Raw genomic sequence first — 24,228 nt, forward strand, 5'->3', positions numbered from 1 at the left:
ATATGAAGCATTTAACGTACTACTTTAGTTAAGATGGGGGTTGAGAAGCTCTAGTAAATCGATTTGAAGGTGAAGTTAATGACATTCTACTTTAATAACGAAATAAACTACAAGATTAAAGTGGAAAATTCTAGATTAAAGTTGAAATATCATTTTTTATGATGAAATTAACTACAGGATTAAAGTGGAAACTTTGCAGCTAAGACCCCTGTTTTCTTCAGTTTTTTTTTTCTTCTCTGTGGCCCTAATGCTCTTCCATATAACACAGAGTTTAATTGATCAAATGTCACACCACCATATAGGCAGATTAATCTACAACAGGAAATGGGCACCACAGAATGTGTGTCCAGCACATGAAGGTGAATGTGAAGACTGGAATCCAAAACAAAGCTCTATTCCTTGTATTCAGATCTTTATTTTTTTCTCTGTGCCAGCAGGGATGACTTTAACTGCTTGATGAATGGATATTTTCCTTGATGACACGAGGTTCCTGTGAAGTCATCTAAATCCAATGACCATACCATCGCGCCACCAAGATCCAAGTGTGTCAACCACTTCACCTGCATTGGAAGAAAGTGAGAGTGAGAGTTCAACATGGGGCTTTGGTAAAACACATTCATCACATGATGGTGTACAATATTTTATTAGGCACATTTCTACAGTGGAGACAATACAGGAATAGCACACCTGCTTTCATTTTTTTACAACTGGAGCATAATGGTTTCACCAATCGTAGAACCAGTATCTGGTCAAATGTCACATGAAAAAGCAGCCCACAAATCAGGACCTTCATGACATACATGTTATTTGTGATAATCGCTGCTCTGACTTGTGAGGACTTCTTTTCATATGATCCAAAATGTTGTCGACAACTCTGTACTTCAGAGGGAAAATTTTCTTGGTTCTGGTAATTTGCTCATAGAACTGGTAGTGTGCTACTTTTTCATCAAATGTCAAGTCTTGCATTTCACTGGCACCCTCCAAACAGGATATAGTCCACTTGAATGAACGTACAGCTCCACAATTGAAGTTCGCTGCTGCAATGTCTATGGTATGCACTATGTGGACTGCAAGTAAAAGAACATTTATCTTGAGGTGTATGACACAATTGTGGGGTCTCATCAGGGCTGCCTAAACATACAGCTATAATGGGCACTGGTTGGGGGCCCTAAGAGCATAGGGGCCGACAATGTTTCTGCTGCTTATGTATGTTTCTGTTTTGCTATGAGGGTGTTAAGATGGCTGTGAGTCTCATCCAGTGTTTTATGTAGCTGTGGCCTCCATAAGGAAGACAAGTTTCAAGGTAAGGTAGTAATATTCACTGACCATGGTGCCGGAGCTTGGCGATGTGTTGCCTGTTGATTAGTACATGCAATTTCGAATTTCATTGTACTCTAGAGATGTGACAATGTTGACTTAATGAACTCTATGAACCCATGACACTAAGAACCTATGGATTCTCTTCAGCACGCACAGAACTAACAAAATAAATCTAAATGTTGACAGGTACCTCCTGTGACCTTCCCCTAACTTTGTTTGCTGCTGCTAAATCTGCAGTGCATCCCCTTATCATGCACAGGCTTACCTCTTTGTCACCTTATAGCTACATGAAGGTCGATAAAAGACTAAATATTAAGCAGCTCTTCAAATCCTAGAAAAAAGAAAGCTAGCCAAAAGGAAAACAACTAAAAACCTAAAATCAATGAGCATTATTAACAAAACATTAGGAAAAAATGATAGTATTATTGGACTACTACAATCAATGAAGGACAGCCAGGATGGGCACAGTATTAGAGGAGGCACTATACTCAGATCTGTTTGGCTCACTGGTCCCATACAATTTTGCCTGTTGATTCCACAAGGCAGTACTGCTTTTATTTTATTCATTTTTAGCTCTGAAGGTTTTGAAGTAATGTTGGGGCACCATATGTAACCTCCCATTATCCTGGCTCGGCTGGATAACTAATATTTTGAAACAAACCAGGAGATGCATGCAAAGGACAAAACAAAACAAATAAAACAAACAAAGTGAGCAAAACCGAAATGGGAGGCAAAAATAAATGAAGTAGTAGTTTCTATTTCTAGTAGGATTGACTAATGCAATGCGGTGTTCACTGGATGTTCAAACTGTTCTTTATACAGCTTGCAGTTAATCCAAAATGCTGCTGCAAGAATTATTTCAAGAACAAGAAAATACAAATACATAACTCCAGTTCTTAAATCCTTACCCTGGCTCCTGGTTAAGTTTAGGGCAGATTTCAGAATCCTCCTTTTAACAAACTGTATAAAGCCTTAAATGGCCAAGGTCTGGCTTACTTGTCTGAACTTATCATGACTTACAAACCAGAACATATTTTAAGATCTCAAGATGCCGGTCTGCTTATAATTCCAAGGATTAATAAAGTAACAGTGGGAGGATGAGCTTTTAGTTACAGGGCCCCTAAACTGTAGAATGGTCTGCCTGCTACTAAAAAAGATACTCCTTCAGTCTCAGCTTTCAAATCCAAGTAGACTCACTACTTCAATTTAGCATATCCTGACTAAGGCTGCTGATTAACTGTACAGACTGCATCTCTGTTGTTAGTCATTAGCACTAAAATATACTGTAAGTAATATGACAGTTATAACCCTTACCTATTCTGTTTCTCTTCTCTGTACTCAAATGTAGCATTCGGTGCCACAGCCCACCCGCCAAGTTGTTTTGCCTGCCTAAGGTAAAGTCATCTCTGATGGAGGATCGCAAGGAATCAACGGATAGAGGGGTCCTTTCATGGGATTGACTAGCCCAGCACTGACTCAGCTGTGGAATTACCAATAGAGGGAGGCAGCTTGATGGCCGAGGTCTCTAGGACTCTAAACCAATCCAAATCATACTGTATTATGTGATTTAATCTACTGTTGAATTCAGCTATGTACTTTTAATATTTCTATTGTACTATTATATTGTGTTGAGGATTACTTGTGTTTTATTCTGTGTATTGTATTGTATTTACCCCCTTTTTTTGACACGCAGTGCATGCCCAACCTACCTGGAAAGGGGCCTGTTATTGAATTGCCTTTCCCAAGGTTTCTTCCATTGTTTTTTTCCCTACAAGGGTTTTTTTGTGAGTTTTTTCCTTGTCTTCTTAGAGAGTTAAGGCAGGTGGGCTGTCAAAAGACAGAGCCTGTTAAAGCCCATTGCAGCACTTCTTGTGTGATTTTGGGCTATACACAAATAAATTGTATTATATTGTATTGCATAGTCAAAACCAGGCAAGAGACAAAGATCAATAAGCAAAAAGAGAGAGTTTTATGTGTTTGTGTGTGTGTGTGTTTAAAGCATTTATCCAAAGATTCAATAAAGCTTATTGCCAACACTGACCTTTTATCTCGTAGTACTGAGGAGCTTGAGGTTACACCAGAGGCCATGCCTCTAGAAATACAAGACGTGACTCTAATGACAGTTAATTAAAATTCCGATTAATACAGGAAAAGCAATAGGATCCTAATATTCAGCCCATATCATGGCACCCAGTTCACATTCAGCATCATTCTGTCACATATTCATTTGCTGCCTCCGGCATCTCACAGGTTATCATGAAATGTTCCATACATCCAGAATGTTTAGAACCTTTAAAGTACAAGTGATGACTTTTTTTTCTGTCCACAGTTTCAGACAATACATGACATTTATTCCAAACATTTATGGCTAATAATTAAGAAGGCAAAAGAAGCTAGACTGCAAAATGTAATTTTCTAACCAGCCTCTCTGAAGTTGAATAATGAATTCATGGTTCAGGATTATGACAACAGATACACAGTGTGCCTCCATGTTCACATTTTATAATTAAGAGTATAAAGGCTACTGTTAGAATACTCAGTGAATCTTTCTATTTGTTTTTTTCTAATGTAGTCATCACCTTGAGGACATTGTGATATGTTTCACATGTAAGGACACTTGCCATTGTATGTCTTGTGTAGTAAGACTCTGTCTTCTTCTTCTTCTTTCGGCTGCTCCTGTTAGGGGTTGCTGCAGCGGATCATCTTTTTCCACATCTTCCTGTCCTCTGCATCTTGCTCTGTCACACCCATCATCTGCATGTCCTCTCTTACAACATCCATAAACCTTCTCTTATCTCTTCCTCTTTTTCTCTTGTCTGGCAGCTCTATCCTTAGCATCCTTCTCCCAATATACTCAGCATCTCTCCTCTGCACATGTCCAAACCAACGTCATCTCATCTTTCTGACTTTGTCTCCAAACAATCTACACTTCTAATGTACTCATTTCTAATCCTGTCCATCCTTGTCACACCCAATGCAAATATTAGCATCTTTAACTCTGCCACCTTCAACTCTGTCTCCTGCTTTCTGGTCAGTGCCACCGTCTCCAACCCATATAACATAGCTGGTCTCACTACCGTCCTGTAGACCTTCCCTCTTCACTCTTGCTGATACCCATCTGTCACAAATCACTCTTGACACTCTTCTCCACCCATTCCACCCTGCCTGCACTCTCTTATTCATCTCTCTTCCACAATACCCATTACTCTATACTGTTGTCACTTTTGCCAGCTGTACTCTGTATTTTATTAAAAAAAAAAGCAAAGGCTGATTTTTACAAGAAGTTAATAGAACAAGATCATAGGAGAGGTCCACTTGCCAAGTCAGTCAGGGAAGACCCCTGGAACCAATACAGCACATTAGTAACGGTATCCCTCAATGTCCAGACTCTGACTAATGCATTACAGTTCTTACCTTTTTTCTCAAGCTGTGCTGATTCTCAAATCCAAGCCACTGTTTTCCTTTGTAAGCATAGGGCACTTGTTGATTTTTACTCCATTTCACTGTGGCACCACTTTCAATGAACTGGCATACCTGTTAATCAGAAAAGATCACTAGTTAAGTAATAACAAGGAGAGTTGCTTTCCCTAGTCAACCATGATATAGTGGATTATCAATATTCCTTTTTATTCTGTACAATTAATGCTCAATAAGAGGTGGTAGTCCTGAACACATGCTTGTTGCTAGTTTATAATAAATTTGATATCTCTTGCCTTATTAGTTATAATTAGTTATAATTTGTTACTAACCCTTACCTATTCTGTTTCTCTTCTCAGCACTCAAATGTGGCACTTGGTGCTACTGCCCTACTGCCAAGTTGTTTTGCCTGCCTAAGATAGTCATCTCTGATGGAGGATTGCAGGAATCATCGGGTAGAGGGGTCCTTTCATCAGATTGGCTGGCCCACCACTGACTCAGCTGTGGAATGGCTTATAGGGGGAGGCTTTGATGGCCGAGGTCTCCAGGACTCTGAACAAATCCAAATCTTATTATGTGATATCATCAACTGTTGAATTCTGCTCTGTACTTGTAATATTTCTATTGCACTATTATATTGTGCATCATGCTTCTTATGCTTTTCTTCAGAATCATTGTGTTTCTGAACCGGTTTTGGCCAGCGAATGTGTTCCCATAAAGCCTGCCTCTCAGACTTTATCATTTCTAGGCACATTGCTCTCTTCCTCTCTGCTTTTTGACTACCACCAATGGTGGATGGGTGCTTATTACCCGCTTGGAAAACATCATTCATATTCTTGTAAATACTTCCCATCTCTGAAGGCAATTCAAGTTACACTTCATTAGTGTTTCTGGCTGATAAAGAATCAAAAATGTGTTATAACCAGAAGCAACTACAAAGAAGCACATGGGAAAAGTTTTAGATTGCGTCCATAAATGTGAACAAAAAGAGAGCGACACATGCACTATTTGTTTAATTATTGACATGCTGATAACTTCACATGGCATGACCTTTGGGACTGTGCCCTTCAACAACAAAAACCCAAAATAGCAGGGCCCATAAAAAAAAAAAAGATTCTTCCAAAACTTTGCGATAAAATAAAATATCTAATCCCAAATCAAAATGAAAGTAAATGAAGGTGAAAGCGAGTGCTATAAGATTCCAGCCCTCAGTGAAAGATTTACAAAACTTAAAACACTGTGGTTCTGAAATAGGCATCATCTCGGTGTGATTTAAGCATTTTGGAAAATGGACAGATCAAAAATCTGCTGTCAGCAGAGATATGTTTGGCAGCTGTGGAGATGTTAGATAAAGTCAAATTGAGAGAAGGTTCTTATATCTTACTACAAAATATATTTCATTAGCTTAAGATAGCAGCTCTTTTCTCTGACAATTTTTCTTTTAAGGCTTTTTGACTGTTGTTTTTAAACGAATGTAGCTTCATGCTTGTTTAGTCCTAGTGTTGATGCTTTTTTTGCAATATTTAGTTGTTGTTTCAATTTATATATTCTGAGTGACAGGGGCCCTCCACAATGAAAGGACCAGGGGAGAGAGTATGCACAGGGCATTATCTCTAGGTCCCTAGATGGTTGCCCCCCTGGGTTACAGTGGTGCTCTGGATTCCCACAGGGAATCATAGGACTGGGAGTTTGCCAACTTAGCCCTGTTGGGTTGCGTGGGTGCCACCAGGGAACTGTGGAGCCCTACTTCATGGGGCTTCTGCCTCACCTGGAAGTGATTTTGGACCACGATTATGGGACAGTAGAAGTACTCCCAGGTGTTACATAAAAGGAGCGAGCTGCTTCAACTCCAGGAGCCAGAGATCAGGAGGAAGGAGGATGAAGCTTGTGTGGAGGAGCAGAGGAGGCAGTGACACAGAGATTGATAGAGAGAGAAGAGACAAAGTCTTGCTGTGTGTTTGGTGTTTGTTGGCTGCATTGTGCTTGGTGCTGTGATAAAGACTTATTGGAAGAGTTTCCCACAAATAAACCTTTCTTTGTGCTTTTACACTGTGTACAAGATTTTGTGTCTGGTGTGTGGGGAGCTGGAGCACCCCCTACTGGCCACAATATGTTGTAAAGTATGTTGGTGTCATCACCACAACACCATTGCATAGTTTAATATTTCTTTTTTGGAGTCACAGTTTTCTACAGTATATGCATATTGATTATAGTATTGTCACCTCAAACAAGGCCATAAAGCCTGTGGTTTTGGTGTATTTTCCTGGTCCTCCCTCCTTGGCTGGGGCACCCATTCCATGTTCTCTCCCCTGGAGCTCAAAGGTACGAGAGTAAACAGCAAACCCTAGAAGTAGCTTTCTTGCAGGGATTTTTCTGTAGAGCCAGTACTTCACCATCTGATTCTAGATAAAAAATGAAGAATAATGACTAAGTGACAAATGCCAGAGAGAACTCTACTCATCTAGATGAAGATAACTCACAATGTTCAGATACAGGTCATTTTGAGATGTGCCTCCACTGTAAAGTGGGCTGCTGTGTCCAGTTACACCTTGCCAAGGGCCGTGAAGGTCATAGCTCATCAAACTGATGAAGTCGACATATCTGTAAAAGGTGGGGAAGTTGATATTATTTTGCTAGTTTGTTCTAATCAATTCCTCATTCACACTCCTTCCAGCTCTGAAAAGAACAGCAAGTTTAGGTCCTCTGGCAGGTACCCACTTGTGAAAATCTGAGCCAGCCATCTGTTCCCAAGGGGACAGAGTAGTGGACAGCACCAGTCGTCTTTTCCCACTTCTGGATGACTCACGATCAAATGCTAAACGCAGCTCCTATAAGAAAAGTGAATTAGTATGTCGGAAGGCCAGCAATGAAAGAACAACTTTATTATACTGTGTATACATACATATATACAGTACATACAACAATCATCCACAACATTTAAACCACTAACAGGTGAAGTGAATAACATTGATTTTCTCATTACAATGGCTCCTGTCAAGGGGTGGGATATATCAGGGTAGTTCTTAAAGGTGATTTATTGGAAGAAGGAAAAACGGGCAAGCATAAGGATCTGAGAGAGTTTGACCAAAACTACATTTTAATGGGTAGACAACAAGGTCCGAGCATCTCTGAAATGGCAGGGCTTGTGGGGTATTCCCAGTATGCAGTGGTTAGTACCTACCACAAGTGGTCTAAGGAAAGACAATTGGTGAAATGGCAACAGGGTCATGGGTCCCTCAAGGCTTAGTGATTCATGTGGAGAGCGAGAGCTACTGTACACAAATTGGTGAAAAACGTAATGCTGGCCATTAGAGAAAGATGTCAGAACACAGTGTGTCACAGTTTGCTGCATTTGAGGCTGAGTAGCCCCAGACCAGTCAGAGTGCCCATGCTGACCCTTGTCCACCTCCAAAATCATCTACAATGACCAGGCGAGTGTTAGAAATGGACAATAGAGTAATGGAAGAAGGTAGTCTGGTCTGATGAATCACAGTTTTCTTTTAGATCAGGCGGACAGTTGTGTGCATGTGCAGTTGTTTACCTGGGAAAGAAATGGGAGCAGGATGCATGATTTGAAGAACGTAAGCTGACAGAGGCAGTGTGATGATCTGGATACTCTGGACAATTTTATTCTGGGAGACTTTCAGTCCTAGCATTCATGTGGAAGTTACTTTGACATGTACCACCTACCTGAAGTTTGTTGGAGATCATATACACACCGTCATGGCAATGGCATTCCTTGATGGCAGTGGCATCTTTTAGCAGAATACGCCCTGCCACACTGTAAAAATTGTTCAGGAATGGTTTGAGGGTCACGACAAAGAGTTCAAGATGTTGACTTGGCGTCCAGAAATTCCCAGATACTGTATCTGTGGAATGTCTAATCCATGATGGCCCCACCTCACAACTTATAGCAGTTAAAAGATGTGCTGCTAACATCTCTCACGTGCAATGGAAAAACCTATAACTGCCAATTTTTTCAAAATTGAGTTTTTTTTAGTTTTTGGAGTTACTATGTCTTTCCTGATGTTTATAAGGTAGTGGTGATGACCAAATATGTCTTCATTCCAGTCATAGCACGATAGAAGAAGCTAGTATGTACACAATATTTTACATACTGCAAGACAAAAACATAGCAACTCCACTGACCAATAAAGAAAGAAAGACCACATACCAATGAAAACGTTGGTTTACAATCACGTGATTTAAATGCTGCGGCTGCGTAATTTAAATGGCAGGTGTTGTTGTTTTTGTGAATAAAACAATATCATGTATGTGAAGCTCAGGAAAAGTGAAATCTAGAGATTGTTAACTATAGGGACGACATTATTTTCTCAATTGCCAAAATGTTTGTGGTGTCTATTCCTCGATGGGTCAGAACTAACTTGATGTCACAAGGAGGACCTACACAATATTAGGCAGTTGGTTTTAATGTTGTGGCTATGTCCACTATATCATAAAACAGTAAAGTCTGTAAGTCAAGTCCTTCAGAGCAATCTGTTTGATCATTAAGACTTTGGTGATGCAACTAAAGAGAAAGCGCAAAGGCACATGAGGAAGAAAAAAGGCATATAAGGCACTCTGAGAGAGTTGCCATCAAGGACGGTAAATATAAGCCTGGACAGAAGGTGAGAAAGTCGGCTTTAAAGGAGCACACTTGTGAGATGGAGCGCTGGTTAAGAGACATTCAAACACACACACAATTGCAAAGAAAAGGTACTAAAGGTACATAAGGCAAAAAATAGCAACCATTTTTTTATTCATTCTATTACCTATCTTTGCCAGGTAGCATAGCTAGTATGTAATAAAATGCTGTCTGTTTTTGTAACCGGTCCTTACAAGTGATCTGATTGGTCAGTTTCATTGTGGTTGCTCAGTGAACCACACTTGAGTCAGGAAACACCAGGCAAGACATTGGAAGTATTCACAACAAAACAAATAATGTGTTCAAACCAGGTAATGGAGGCCCATTTACCATTGCTGGTAGTCAAAAAGGTCAAAACTCGCCTCAAAATGACAGAGTCTAACAAACAAGCTTTAAGGAAACGCGATCGAGGCAGACGTGCCAGTCAATACAGGTTGAGACACACGAGGATAACGGAGAAAGTTAAAGTACAAACGCTGAGGGTACATGTAAGGCAAGACATATTAAATATCAAATATTTTAAATTTATTTTATTAGCTGTCTAGATTATATACATCTCTCTATTATAAAAGGAAATTTTAGGATTAAACTTTCTTTGAGATAATTTCAAGTCCTGAGAGAGATAATTTCAGGTCCCGCGAGAGATAATTTCAGAACATACGAGATGAGACTTTTTGTCAAGAGATTTTGACAAGTCTTGCCCTCCTCTCAAACATTTACAAACACGCCCATGGTCCAATCACTTCGAATGCCATTATTAGACACAGTTCCTGTGCTCTCAGCTCCAAGCAGGGTCGGAAATAAAAGACAAAGAGTAGAAGACAAAGCAGAATGTCATGAAGAGTTTCAAAAACGTTGACATGATACACTTGATACAGAGCAGGTTAGAGATTATGAAAGGACTAAAATTCAAAAGTTTCTAAAAGCTAATAGTAAAGATCGTATTAGAGATAACAAATGGAAATTATTGCTCGATGAAATAACAGAACAGTGAAAATAGATCGAATATATGGACATAGGTGATATGACAGAAGTATGTAGATATTGATTGGCTTAAAACTTTAAATTGGAGATTTGTAGATCATCTAATTCGTGTTGCCATCAGGGAAAAGTAGTGTTTATTCCCAATAAAGAGGTACAGCCGCGAGAATTAAAACATTTGTTGTTTGATGAATATGAAATCCACATACACGAGCGGCAGAGTAGTGGGAGTAGTTCCAGTTAGTCCTGATGAGCCACCTGGAGCACTCCCAGGTGTAACATAAAAGAAGCCTCCTCACTCCATTGGAATAGCCAGAGTGTCAGAAGGAAGAGAAACAAAGGTTGCCAGTTGAGGAGTGGAGGTGGAAAAGAACACAGAAGGGACTGTGCATTTGGTGCTGTTTTGTACAGTGCTGTTGTAGGGAGTGAGGGAAAAACGCTTCCCCACTTGTAAATAAATGTGTGTTGCTGGACTTGTGGCTTTGTCTTTCTCTGTCGGGGTTGGGGCCCCTGGTATATATAGGGCGGCACGGTGGCACAGTGGGTAGCACTGCTGCCTCGCAGTTAGGAGACCTGGGTTCACTTCCTCAGTCCTCCTCACGTGTAGTTTGCATGTTCTCCACTTGTCTGCGTGGGTTTCCTCTGGGTACTCTGGTTTCCTCCCACAGTCCAAAGACATGCAGGCTAGGTGCATTGGCGATCCTAAATTCTCCCTAGAGTGTGCTTGGTGTGTGGGTGTGTGCATGTTCTGCGGTGGGCTGGCACCTTGCCCAGGGTTTGTTTCCTGCCTTGTGCCCTGTGTTGGCTGGGATTGGCTCCAGCAGACGCCCATGACCCTGTAGTTAGGATATAGCGGGTAGGATGATGGATGGATATATATATATATATATATATATATATATATATATATATATATATATATATATATATATATATATATATATATATATATATATATATATATATATATAGAACATATAGTTTTGAAGTCCCTAGATTCCTGCTGGATGCCTGATTATAGATACTGACTTTAGTTATTGCTGCCAATTAACATGTTGGAGATTTCACAGAGTTAACATGATCAACAAATAAAGGGATGAGAACATCTTACCCGAGCCAGAGAAGTAAATTTGGCTTCATCTTTAAGACCTCTGGGAAATACATAAGGATACTTTTGGACCAAGTCAAGTCCATCAAAGCCAAAAGTCCTGACAACCTTAAGGACAGAGTGAATGAAGGCAGTGCGGTGGGCTTTTATAGATATCATTTGAGAAAACCTGCCAAATAAGGGAAGAATCACATGAGAAAAGAAGTGCAACACAATTCATTATTTAAAATATTTTACAGATGTTTTGTTTGATTAAGTTTGAATACATTTTAATCTACCATAATATAGTGCATTCACAGTTTGTCAGGGGAAGCTGTGGCTTCTCTTTCTAGGGGGTGCATGGTTGCAGACAAAACATTTTCTTATAACTACTTTAACACACAAGTCTTATATCTTACCATAATAAGAGTCTTTACGGCGACTATAGAAAATGTTGACCTCCTTGGTAGTTCTCATTTATTCTTATTATACAACACTGAATAACAGTGAATTTAATTTGGCTTTTCTGACACTACACATGCCCCTTTACCTCAGTGATTCCAGACAATGTCACAGGCGAGCAATCACTCAGGACACTAGCCCAATCTGTTTCACACCCTCATACAGAAAGGCTGGCTGGGGCTTCCTGGTTAGAAAACACCAGCCTACATAGTTGAGCAAATTGCATTCTCCAAAATAAAAATATTTTTCCTCTGCCCTCCAACAAGGCAGCAAATCTGTAAACTCTGTTCTTCCCTACTAGTCATGCTGCATTAAAAAATCCTGAAAACTATCAGGACCGTATGAGTAATACTGTCTGCTCAAAAACAATGTTTTAGAACCAACAGTATGTATAATCCTTTAATTGGAATACCATGAGTAGACTCTTGTCCTCCTCCTTCTCCTTCTTCACCTCCAGAACGTCAGGACCAGGCTCCTTCTCCCTGAAGGTTCCACCCTCACTATGGTCTCTTTACTCATCTATTCCATTTTCATAATAGAGTCACCTCTTCTCTTTGGTTGCAACACCCTACTGTTATATTTACTTTATTACAGAGTTATTAATGAGGATGACTAACACTTTTCATTAAGGCTGTTATCTCTAATCTGTTCATATTGTATTCAAAGGTTCCAGAGTTTGGCATGGCATGTAGAAGTCAAAAGGTACTGTATCTACAACATAATAAGGATTGGCATTAAAAGGTCTTACAATTAGATAGATAGATAAATAGATAGATAGATAGATAGATAGATAGATAGATAGATAGATAGATAGATAGATAGATAGATAGATAGATAGATAGATAGATAGATAGATAGATAGATAGATAGATAGATTGCCAAAAGTATTGGGATGCCCCTCCAAATCATTGAATTCAGGTGTTCCAGCCACTTCCATTTCCACAGGTGCATACATTCAAGCACCTAGGCATGCAGACTGCTTCTACAAACATTTGTGAAAGAATGGGTCGCTCTCAGGAGCTCAGTGAATTCAAGCATGGTACTGTGATAGAATGCCACCTGTGCAATAAGTCCATTAGTGAAATTTCCTCTCTACTAAATATTCCACGGTCAACTGTTAGTGGTATTATAACAAAGAGGAAACAATTGGGAAAATCAGCAACTCAGCCACAAAGTGGCAGGCCACGTAAAATCACAGAGTGGGGTCAGCAAGTGCTGAGGCGCACAGTGTGCAGAAGACGCCAAATTTCTGCAGATTCAATAGCTACAGACCTCCAAAAGCTCAAGAACAGTGTGTAGAGAGCTTCATGGAATGGGATTCAAAGGCCGAGCAGCTGCATCCAAGCCTTACGTCACCAAGTGCAATGCAAAGCATCGGATGCAGTGGTGTAAAGCACACTGCGACTGGACTCGAGAGCAGTGCAGACGTGTCCTCTGGAGTGATGAATCATACTTCTCTGTCTGGCAATCCAATGGACGAGTCTGCCAGGAGAACGGTACTTGTCTGACTGCATCTGCCAATTGTAAAGTTTGGTGGAGGGGGGATTATGGTGTAGGGTTGTTTATCAGGGGTTGGGCTTGGCCCCTTAGTTTCAGTAAAAGGAACTCTTAAAGATTTAGCAAACAAAGCCATTTTGGACAATTTCATGCTCCCAACTTTGTGGGAACAGTTTGGCGATGGTCCCTTCCTGTTCCAACATGACTAAGCACCAGTACACAAAGCAAAGTCTATATAGAAATGGATGAGGGAGTCTGGTGTGGAGGAACTTGACTGGCCTGCACAGAGCCCTGACCTCAACCTGATAGAACACCTTTGGTATGAATTAGAGTGGAGACTGTGAGCCAAGCCTTCTCGTCCAACATTAGTGCCTGACCTCACAAATGCTCTCCTGGAAGAATGGTCACAAATTCCCATCAGCACACTCGTAAACCTTGTGGAAAACCTTCCCAGTAGAACTGAAGCAGTTATAGGTACAAAGGGTGGGCCAACTCCATATTAAAGCCTATGTATTAAGAATCATTAAAGTTCATGTATGTGTAAAGGCAGGAGTCCCGATACATTTGGCAATATAGTGTAGATGTCAGTCAGTCAGTCATTATCCAATCTGCTATATCCTAACACAGGGTCACAGGGGTCTGCTGGAGCAATCCCAGCCAACACAGGGCGCAAAGCAGGAACAAGCCCTGGGCAGGATGCCAGCCCACTGCAGGGCACACACACCCCCACACCCACACATCAAGCACACACCAGGAACAATTTAGGATCACCAATGCACCTAACCTGCATGTCTTTGGACTGTGGGAGGAAACAGAGCACCCGGAGGAAACCCACACAGACATGGGGAGAACATGCAAACTCCACACAGGGAGAACCCGGGAAGCGAACCCAGGTCTCCTTACTGCACCCCCCTGCCGCCCTAGTGTAGATGTATTACTGATATATTGGTTGGTTTTATGCATTCAATTCCACTTTTTTATTATACATCTCATGTCCTTTGGTCTAGGCTGACCTAAACAAATTCTCCACTACTAACCAAATATCTCCATAGCTGCTAGCTATTTAAAATACTTACAGAGTGCCATTGAAATGCTGCCCTCCAGTGGCCAGCAGAGTCTTCAGCTTGGGGTTCCTGTGAGAAAAATAGAAGAAAACCTACTGTATGAGACAGATGTTACTAAACAGCAGCTAATAGCCTGCTTTGAAATGACTGACTGGAGTAAGTGCAAAGGCTGACTGCTGTTCTTAAAAAGTCCTTTGCATGCTGTTTTAAATACTGTGTGGATGGCTCTGTTCTCAAAAGCAAGTTTCAGTTATTACCAGATCAAAAGCCCAATATAAAAAAATGAATTAAAGAAACATTATATCAGCTTCATGCAGATGTGGTCAGACTGGTGAAAAAGCAAATGGCAGCATTTTTCCATTTCATCACATAAATTGTAAGTGTATTTTTCATAAAACTGCCACTCTTTTAGTTTGTTTGCCTGTTGAAGTTGTATTGACTATTTGTTACTGCAGCTGTAGTAAATCTGTAGTGTGAGTGTAAAGGCATCACCAGGTATTTAGGGTTAATTGCCGGTCAATTCATTGCCCCTATTCCCAGATGAGCAGATATTTTCAACAATCCATAAGAAGTCCATGAAACTTTACACTGAATATTTTTTATTTCTGTTTTTTGTCAATGGCTGGCACCATTTTGAAGCATGTTTCTTTTTCACAATGTCTCCTCATTAGCAGTGTACTACTCATACTATACGCACTTCTCCATACAAGAAAAGCTACATCAAAATATTAAAGTATGTCACAGTTTAAGGGCTCAGATTATTGTAATTTCCTACCAGAATGCCAGAGGGCGCTGCTGACTGATGCCTTTTCTGCTCCTGTCTCTTCATACCATAAGATTGATGATCGTGGCATCTCTAATGTCACTTCCATTATCCGCCTGCCTGGAAATATCTCTTCCTGCCAGACTCCACCATCTTAAACAATCTAATTTTGACTTAGGTCTTAGGTCTATGACGTTTTCTTTTGAACTTTTTTCAACACAGGGCCCCAAAGATTTCAAATTGTTTTGTCTCTTTACTATAAGTATCACAATTAATAAGCCAAAAAATAAACCAAGGACCCTCAGGATGAATTCAGGATTTGGCAGCTTCTTTAACTTCATTGGAAGTCAGTGGTGGAGGGGGGATGTGGGTTTTACAAGGACAGTCTTCTCATGAAGAACTCCACTCCAAAAGTAGTGGTGTAAAGCCTAAGGCTTTGGCTGTTACACCACAAAGTGGTCTGCCTCTCTATGAAACATCATAACAATTATTTAACCAATCTGTGCTCCAACTATTAAAGACTACAAACATTTATAGCATTTCCTGATCTTGTGAGCTACATTGGTGAGAGCCTAATATAAAAATAACAACACCAAGGCTTCTCACTCTCCAAAACCTTCTGCCATTAGCACTCCAGTCAAGCACCAGTATCAACAAAACTGAGAGAGACTGCCAAAGAGTTTAGTCTAAAAAAGTTTAAAAAATTTGTAAAAATGTAACCTGTCTCAGATTCCTGTCTGATGGTATCTGCTTACATCCACACCTTAACATATAAAGTCTGAAAAGCTTGTGGGTTGATTCTCACCTGAGCTTGAGTCTGTTGAAGGAGTGATACAGCTGATGGTCATGCGGCTCCAGTTCATAGCTTCCATTAATATCAGTGAATGTGACAACCAGGTGTGTGCACAAGAAGGGGTCCACATGGTCCACCTTGAACTGTGCCATGCCCTGGCTGGACCAGCTGCTAATGTAACAGACCAGCTTGTGTGTAGCTCCTGTAATTTAATGGAGACAAAGAAAAGGTGTGAAGTGTTCAGCAGTGATTACTTACAAGAAGTAATGCCAATCAAAGTAAACAAGCAGAACTGCATTGGTGCAGAAGAGGGTCCACAATGGTCAATTTCTACTTAATACTCATTTAAATGGCTGCTTGAATTTTTACCAAGTAAGCACTATTGCCCTTTGGGAGAAATAACAGAGCCAACAGAAATAACAGGTTAGAATAGTTAGTCATATTAAAATGGGTAGACTGGTGGATACATGGGGTCTTTGGATGGAAGCAAAGTTTTTAAGAGTATAGGGTGCAATGAGAACTGAAGCAAAATGATACCTTTAATTGGCTGACTGGATAGATTACAAAATACAAGCTTTCAAGGCAGCTCAGTCCCCTTCTTCAGGCAAGTTCCCCAGACAAAACTACAACTTGCGTGGTCTTAGGGGTGTATCTTTGGAGGTCGTAACCTTTGTCAATGACATCATGAATTCAAGGGTCATCGACTGGTTTAATTCCCATCCAAGTTGGCAGCTTCCAAAGCTCTTTGTCAATCATACCGTTGTTCCAGTTAAATCCTTTACCTGATAGTTTTCCCAGATCTCACCACTTGCTAATATTATTGACTTTGTCTTTCTCTAGCAATTTGGCTTTGGTAACGGCTTTGGTCTGACATTCTGGATTTTGACTTTTTTGGCTTTCAGTTATATCTTTCCTCCCAGTAACTTTTCTAAACGATCTCACTACTGTAGTTTTCTAGAAGAACACTAACAAGGTCAGGGTCATGAGATTGCATTATAAATCAAAAAATGTCGGCATTCAAGAGAAACAATTAAATGGTGTTGCAGTAAATTGTAAATCATTTTAAAACTTTGTTGAGGGTTTTCCTTTTTCATGCAATTGTGCTGCTTATTGGTTTGGTGGTCCTAACCATAATCTCCAGGGACCATGCGTTGTCTGAGGTTGTATAAAAGTCAGAGTGTACTGTAAGGTTGTTAAACTCTTTTAGGACTTCCCCCAGTGGAATGACACATCGAAGAACTTCCCAAAGCGTGAAGATGTGGAAGATAACCTCCTTGCTGGAGCAACCACAGGCTCCCAGTGCTGTAGCAGCTCGCAGCAAAAGCAAATCCGAACTAATCGCATTCATAGTACAAGTGACTGTTGTCAATAGGTGATGCAAGGAACATTATGAATGCACGGAAGAGTATTACGTGGCAATGACCCTGCCTGATTGCTGTGTCTGTGTATAGGAGAATGGCAGGTCCCGCTACACTAAATAACTGTGCTGTTCCTATTTTAAAGTTGAATAAAGCTGGCTTTGCTAAAGTACCAAGACTCAGATTCATGTTTTGGGGTGCAAGACAGGGACTCACATGTCACAGTACATTCCCAGATCATCTGAAATTTGGATTGGTGTGTTTCAGCAAAGGTTTTTTCCCTGCCTTTTATTTTTGTGTTGTTCAGTTGTTGTCTTTGTTATTACATAATTATTATTTTTATGTAATTTCAGTTGTGTTTTGCCTATGATTTAGCAATTGTGCAATGTCTTTAAAAGTAAGACTATTCCTTGTTTTCTGTCAGTTATATCTCAATAGATGGGGGCCACCCCAACATCATCCCTCCTGCCTATTTAAGGCCCAGAGACGAGGACCTCAGGAGGAGTCATGCATTGAAGTTATAGGAGTCAATAGTGACTATTGTCTTCTCTTGTAGATTTTCTAGTATCTTGATTATTGTCTGCTTGGTTTTTTGGTTTCTAATTAAAAATTGTGTTTTGGGATTTGTTTCCTTTCACTCTTTTGAACATTTTTTGTTACTTTCCAAAGTTATGAATAAAACCCTTATTTATAATGACTTTTATTCTATAAGCCAGAGTTTTTCATGATTTCCTCCTGTTGTGTAGCACATTTAGAGATTTTAAAATATATTTAAATCTTTAAAAAAACAGTTTCCTTAAATCTGGTGCCTGCTTAAGGTAAAGCTTACAGTTAGTTGGGAGCTGGCTGGTTTGGGTGAGACTCTTTTGGACAAGCCAGTGCAGATTCTGGATTGCTTTTGTAGCACTTTTGTAGTCCTTGACCCTTTATCACCATATTCTTGACTACAGATTTATGACAAGGATCAGAAATGACAAATTACAGTCCACTGTCCACATCTCTCCTATGACACTGGCACGATTAACCTGCCGTTTTCTCATTGAAGATGCTGCTACAGTTGGCTGGTGTAAGCATAATAAGTCACCATAAGTTGTAATCCAAAATTAAAGCAGAACCACAATTATCTGCACCCTGCTTTACCAAGGTTCTGCATTATCTGAGGTGAACCCATGTGTAATAAACTACATCAGCGTTTCTCAACCTTTAAGTATTTGCGACCCGAGTTTTCATAACAGTTTTAATCGCGCCCCTCCTAACATTTTTTTGAAATGTAGATGCATATTTTATTATACCTACTTAACTTTTATCAACATTTATCTAACTCTATATTTATTGCTCTAGTATCAGAATGTAGTTTAAGTTCATTTGTTTTGGTTTCAGCAGATGTTTTATTCATATTTTTGATTCTTGTTTTCTTTTTTCACTTCTTCGCGCCCCCCTTTTTTGTTACTTCACACCCCCCTAGGAGGGCCCACCCCACAGGTTGAGAACCACTGAACTACATCTCTTATAATTCATAAAAGCTTTGTTATAAATACTGGACTGTGCTCATAAACACTGTACTTTTACATGCAACTTTACCGAGCGAGCAGTCGAGAAGCTGGTGACTGTGGGAATGTGGGCAGTGTGTACACATGTGCTATTGTTTCATTCACTTTAGGATTTTTGTGTTTATGCATTTCTGTAGTTACTTACATCTTCCTGCTAAATATCACAATGAGTGCAAAACCTAAGTGAGTTGTGGTAGCCTTAAAAGTGAACTTTTATTCTGAAATGGATAAGATCCATTTCCTCTGAGTTTTCAGGTAGCATTGGCCCACATTACCTCCTATAATTGGTGTTCTACTTTGATTAAATAAAGCAAGCTTTTACCATATGAATAGTTACAGTCTGTAGTGTTGTAAGTATGTACAGTATTGTTTAACTATTTTTTTGCACTTATCTTAATTCAGTATTTTTAAAGATATGGGTTTATGCACAGCAGATTTTATCAGCAGCTGATCAGATTGGCTGTGGCATTCTTGAAGGAGGAGCTTCATGTGCACCAATCAGAATAAAGAGCATTGTTTACAAACAGTTCTTCTGTAATGGATCAACCAAAATAGAAAAATTCCTTTACTTTGACCAGAGTGTTTGGTGAGACAAGCAGTAAAATACACCTACTGGCAGCAGCATCCCGACTGTACACTTTTCAGGTGCCGCATCACTAAATCAGAAGAGCTTTCCAGTTGAGCTCTTTTGAATTTTGTTCACCACTGTTAATTTATCTGTTTCTGCATGCTTCAAACTTTCCAGTAATCTGAGTCAACTGCAAGAAGCAAAACCTGCTCATTTTCCTAATTTTAAGGATCAGTGTTAAGACAGAAGTGAAGGCTTAATGCAGCTCAGGTTGCCGTACTTTTTTATGGATTTGAATCTCTCTTTTTGGACTTTCATTTATTAAAAGTCTTATGTTCTTATGTGCCAAAGAATAGCATGGTTCATTATGGTGCAGAGCTTGGCAAGGGCAGGGTACAGCTAGCGAACAAATACTCGCAAAAAGTTCACGACTGAGTTCTGGCCACCGACAACAGAGTTGGGGTGAACTGAATGCAGGTTGTGTGTGTGATATTGTGGTGCATCATGGAAGGAGCCGTGAGACTTTGGAGTGATACTGGAGGGCAGCCAGTGTGGTTTTGGCTGCAGGATAACCCTTAAGGAGTAATATTCATTATACTCTATCTCAAAAAACTTCAAAAGCCAACTATATTTTCTAGTGACTTTTGCATTTCACAATCAAAGTGAATTTTAGAAGCAATTTCACAAAACTCTATGTAAAACTAAGCTCTGCTGTTTCATTCATCACTACCTGTGTACAAAAGTAGGTTGTGTTTTTTAAACACTTACTACATTATTATATTGAGATTTTTTGGAAATTTAGTCTACTACTTACCAAAATGAAGCTGAAGAACAAGACCTACAAGTGCTAAAAGAAGAAAGAAGAAATGTTGATGGTGGCAAAAAGAAGCCAAACAACTCATATTTTATTATCTAATTGAATTCAGATTGGTTATGTTTATTTTCTAAAGTGAGCACATGCATGTAAGAACTTCATTGCACACTGTACATTAATCACAAAACTGTAAAATTATTTCATGTATCAAGGGTGACATTCTTAAAAATAGTGACAGCATAAACACAACATCAACAAGCAGAAATATGGTCACAAGTCAAAGTTTACTGAGAGGGAAAGATGGACAACCATCACTTTTAATATTTTTCTTTTAACTGAAATATAGGAAAGAGAATGCTGAAGGAGGTAAAAAGAATGCAAAAACTCCAAAAATAACTGATATGGAATTGTGGCTTTCAAACAGGAAAGTCTTATTTATTTGGATTCTAAGCATCACATGATGACCGAAAAACTCTCACCTCAATGCTCTACCTACCAAACGTAAGACTTCTCTAATCTCTCGAATGATCATTACTTTCTCTTATTGGTATGACCTTACTTCAGCTCTGATCCCTAACTTCGCCTTTAGAGGGAATGACATGGGAGAGACATGGACATATTTGTTGGTACCATTACAGCTCATTACAAAGGTGCTGTCTTCCTCCTGAAAAGTGATTAAATGAAAAGCAATTGTCTACCAGCATGCCTATGATATCTCATTGCGTAAAGCAAAGCAAATGTGAAAAGAGATCAAGTATTGCTTATTCTACAAAGACATTCTAAAATGGCTACGACACATATGTTGAAACCCTTAGAAAAGATCATAAAGTGACTTTCAGACCAGTGGTTTTCTTTAATTAGTGACACATACCATATGTCTTTAACTGTGCAATCAGACATTCAGCCTGTTTGAATGGAGAAAAGTAATAATTCTGCTATTTGATGTCATTGTGTGTCCCACACTGAACATGGACCAGAGAAAGCAAATGGGAAAAATTATAGACAAGCATGTTGAAGACAAAGGCTAGAAGACCATCTCCAAGCAAGTGCAAAAATGATTAAGAAGTTTAAAGTCCATGAGACTGTAGCCATCCTCCCTCAACACGGCCACAAGATGAAAATTGACCCCAGAATGGGCAGAAGGATAGTGACAATGGTAGACAAAAAGCCAAGGAGTTACAAGCAAAACTCCATCCGTGCCTAATTGCATCATCCATCGCTTTTTAAGAGACAGTGGGCTCAGTGGAAGAAGAGCGAAGAGGACTCCACAGTTGAAAGAAAAACATAGCAAAGCCAGACAGGAATTTACTGAAATGCATATTGACAAGCCACAAAGCTTCTGGGAGAATGTACTTTGGGCAGATAAGACAAAATTGGAGCTTTCTGGCAAGTCACATCAGCTTTATGTCCACAGACAAAAAAGAACCAAGCTTTCAAAAGAGCGCCATACCTACTGTGATACATGGAGGAGGCTTGGTTATGTTTTGGAGCAGCTTTGCTGATTCCTTCACAGGGCACCTTGAGCCTATGCAGGGAACAATGAAATCTTGCGACTATCAAGACCTTCCGGAGTGAAACATACTGTGCAGTGTCACAAAACTATCTCAGTTGCAAGTCATTGATCCTCTAACAGGATAAACAGGACCCAAAACACACAGCTAAAAGCACCCAGGAATGGCTAAGAACAAAACATTGGACTGTTCTGAATTGGCTGTCAATGAGCCCTGATTTGAATCCTATCAAACATCTATGGAAAGAACTGAAACATGCAGTCTGGAGAAGACCCCTTTCAGACCTGACACAACTGGAGCAGTTTGCTCAGGAAGAGTAGGCCAGGCTACCTGTGAACAGTTGCAGAAGTACTCACTGAGAGTTCCAGGAGTCACATTTTTGCACTGATTGCCTTAAAAGTTTGTGTAACAAAACATTAGGCTAAAGGTCCCATTATTTTGTCCATGCCATTTTCAGTTGTGTTATTATTTGAAATATTTTGTTGAATCGAAACTCTAAAGCAAAGTGGGGTGATTTTTGTTACAGAATCCATATATATATAAAATCCAAAGTCTGTCTATCTGTATGTCTGTCCTCTTTTCACAAGAGAACTACTTAACGGATTTAGATCAGATTTTTTTCTATGACTTGCTTGAACACTCTAGTTGATTTTGCGACCTTCATTGCGCTATGTGTCATAATTTTCTTGCAGTGCCAATTTATTTGTGCGAATCCGATAGACACATAGCGGGGCAGTGCCCTCCTCACTGACTCGCCAGCCTTGGGGCGTTCCTTACCTCCACTTAACTAGCAAATGAGAGAACTACTTAATGGATTTATATCGGTTTTTTTTTCTAGAATTTGCTTGAATATTCTGGTTGATTTTGCAACTTCTCTTATAGTGCTAAGAATTCTAATTCACTCAGGAGAGATATATTTGCACTAATCCAAGACAGAGGCTGCGGGCCGAGAGGTGGGGGAAGCGTGACGTCAGGAGTAGGGAGCCAGGGAGGGCTCTCCTCACTGTCCTGTTTCACTACTACACGGGTGGAGCCACGGGGGAGACGGCTAGTACAAAATAAACAATGGTGGGTGCTATTGACAGTTTCAAATTATTTCAGAGACAGTTGTGGATTGTTCTTTTTTCATGGAGGGGTGCCAAAAGATGTGTCCACATCCTAACAGCGCAGTCTATTTAACTAAAAAAATGCCAAATAAAATCTGTACAGATGGAGTACACAACCACCAGTAGCTCACCAAAACTCAGTAAGCCAGTATCCTTACACAACTCTAGAAAACATTCCCAGGAATTCCCTTCTCACTCATCCAGATCATTTGGCTCTTCCTGAATGTCTTCCCAGTGTCATTTCAACGATTTCACACTCAGGGTGAGAAAAGGCAAACAGGTCTTATTCAGACAATGGGCAACAGCACTGCATGCTGCGTCAGAAATGTATTACAATATAACAATCCACACAATAGCATTGCTGTACACATCTAGCAGACATAAGTTGGGTAGTGTGCACCAGACTAAGTCTCTGCCATTAACTACATTTCCCAAGAAAATGTGGTTTAAATATCACTTATTTACTGTAAAACTTGCAAAACTTGCACCTTAATGGTCTCATTTAAACATGTATTTAAAAAAAAAAACAAAAAAAAAACCAGTAACCTACCTGCATGAAGATACATGGCTCACCCAGACAAAATAATTTACAGAAGTGGAAGGCGTCACAGCACAAGTTACACCCCACAGAGCAAACACAGCCTGCTAATCCTTCCTTTTGGAAATTTCACAGTAGAGAGCCACCCTTAAAAGAGCAAACGGGATGTACAGGCCAAGGAGGTGGGTGGGGGCTGCGGTGCTTGGGCTGAGAATGAAATATTCAATGAATATTTAACATAACACACACATTGCTGGGATATGAGTGGAAACAGGAGCACCTAGAGAAACTCCATGTGAACACAAGGATAACCTGCGGCCTTTAGGAGGACAGTGACGGAGCCTAGAACTGAACTCATGTCTGACCACTGCATATATTTATGTAATTATATAATGTAGAACATGTAAAAGTGAGATGCATAGGAATGTACCAGAAAACAGAATGCAGACAAAAGCCATGTCTCCCCTTATCCACTGGCCCATCTCTCCAGTACCACCATTGTTATATGGGTCAGACACAGCCAGCCTTGGCTATAGACGAATGGTCTGAAAAGTTCTCTAGTGTTCCCTGGTATAAGTACATCTCTGAGACCTATGTACATTAGTGCTTAACCTCCTTGGCATTGACCCTGAGTGTGACTAAGGCTCAGAATTCTAGATAAATACGGTTAAGCTTGAGTCAAACTCGGGGTGTCGTGAAATAATCCATTTTACAGTGTTAAGCCTAAGTAACTCTCAAGCCTTCCATTTCTATT

General features: G+C 39.9%; 1 protein-coding gene across 1 annotated transcript; it reads right to left on the reverse strand.

Moving 5' to 3' along the window:
- Positions 1-187: 187 nt before the first annotated feature.
- Positions 188-23,528, reverse strand: LOC120536166 (acidic mammalian chitinase-like). Its single transcript, XM_039764493.1, has 10 exons — positions 23,487-23,528; positions 20,320-20,352; positions 16,042-16,231; positions 14,486-14,542; positions 11,475-11,640; positions 7,456-7,565; positions 7,218-7,338; positions 6,960-7,139; positions 4,735-4,854; positions 188-560 (listed from the first exon to the last, which is right to left on the reverse strand). The coding sequence occupies exons 1-10, from the start codon at positions 23,500-23,502 to the stop codon at positions 414-416; spliced, it is 1,140 nt and encodes a 379-aa protein (XP_039620427.1). The 5' UTR covers positions 23,503-23,528; the 3' UTR covers positions 188-413.
- Positions 23,529-24,228: the final 700 nt, after the last annotated feature.

Source organism: Polypterus senegalus, chromosome 10 (genome assembly GCF_016835505.1).
Source record: "Polypterus senegalus isolate Bchr_013 chromosome 10, ASM1683550v1, whole genome shotgun sequence".
Taxonomy (NCBI): domain Eukaryota; kingdom Metazoa; phylum Chordata; class Cladistia; order Polypteriformes; family Polypteridae; genus Polypterus; species Polypterus senegalus.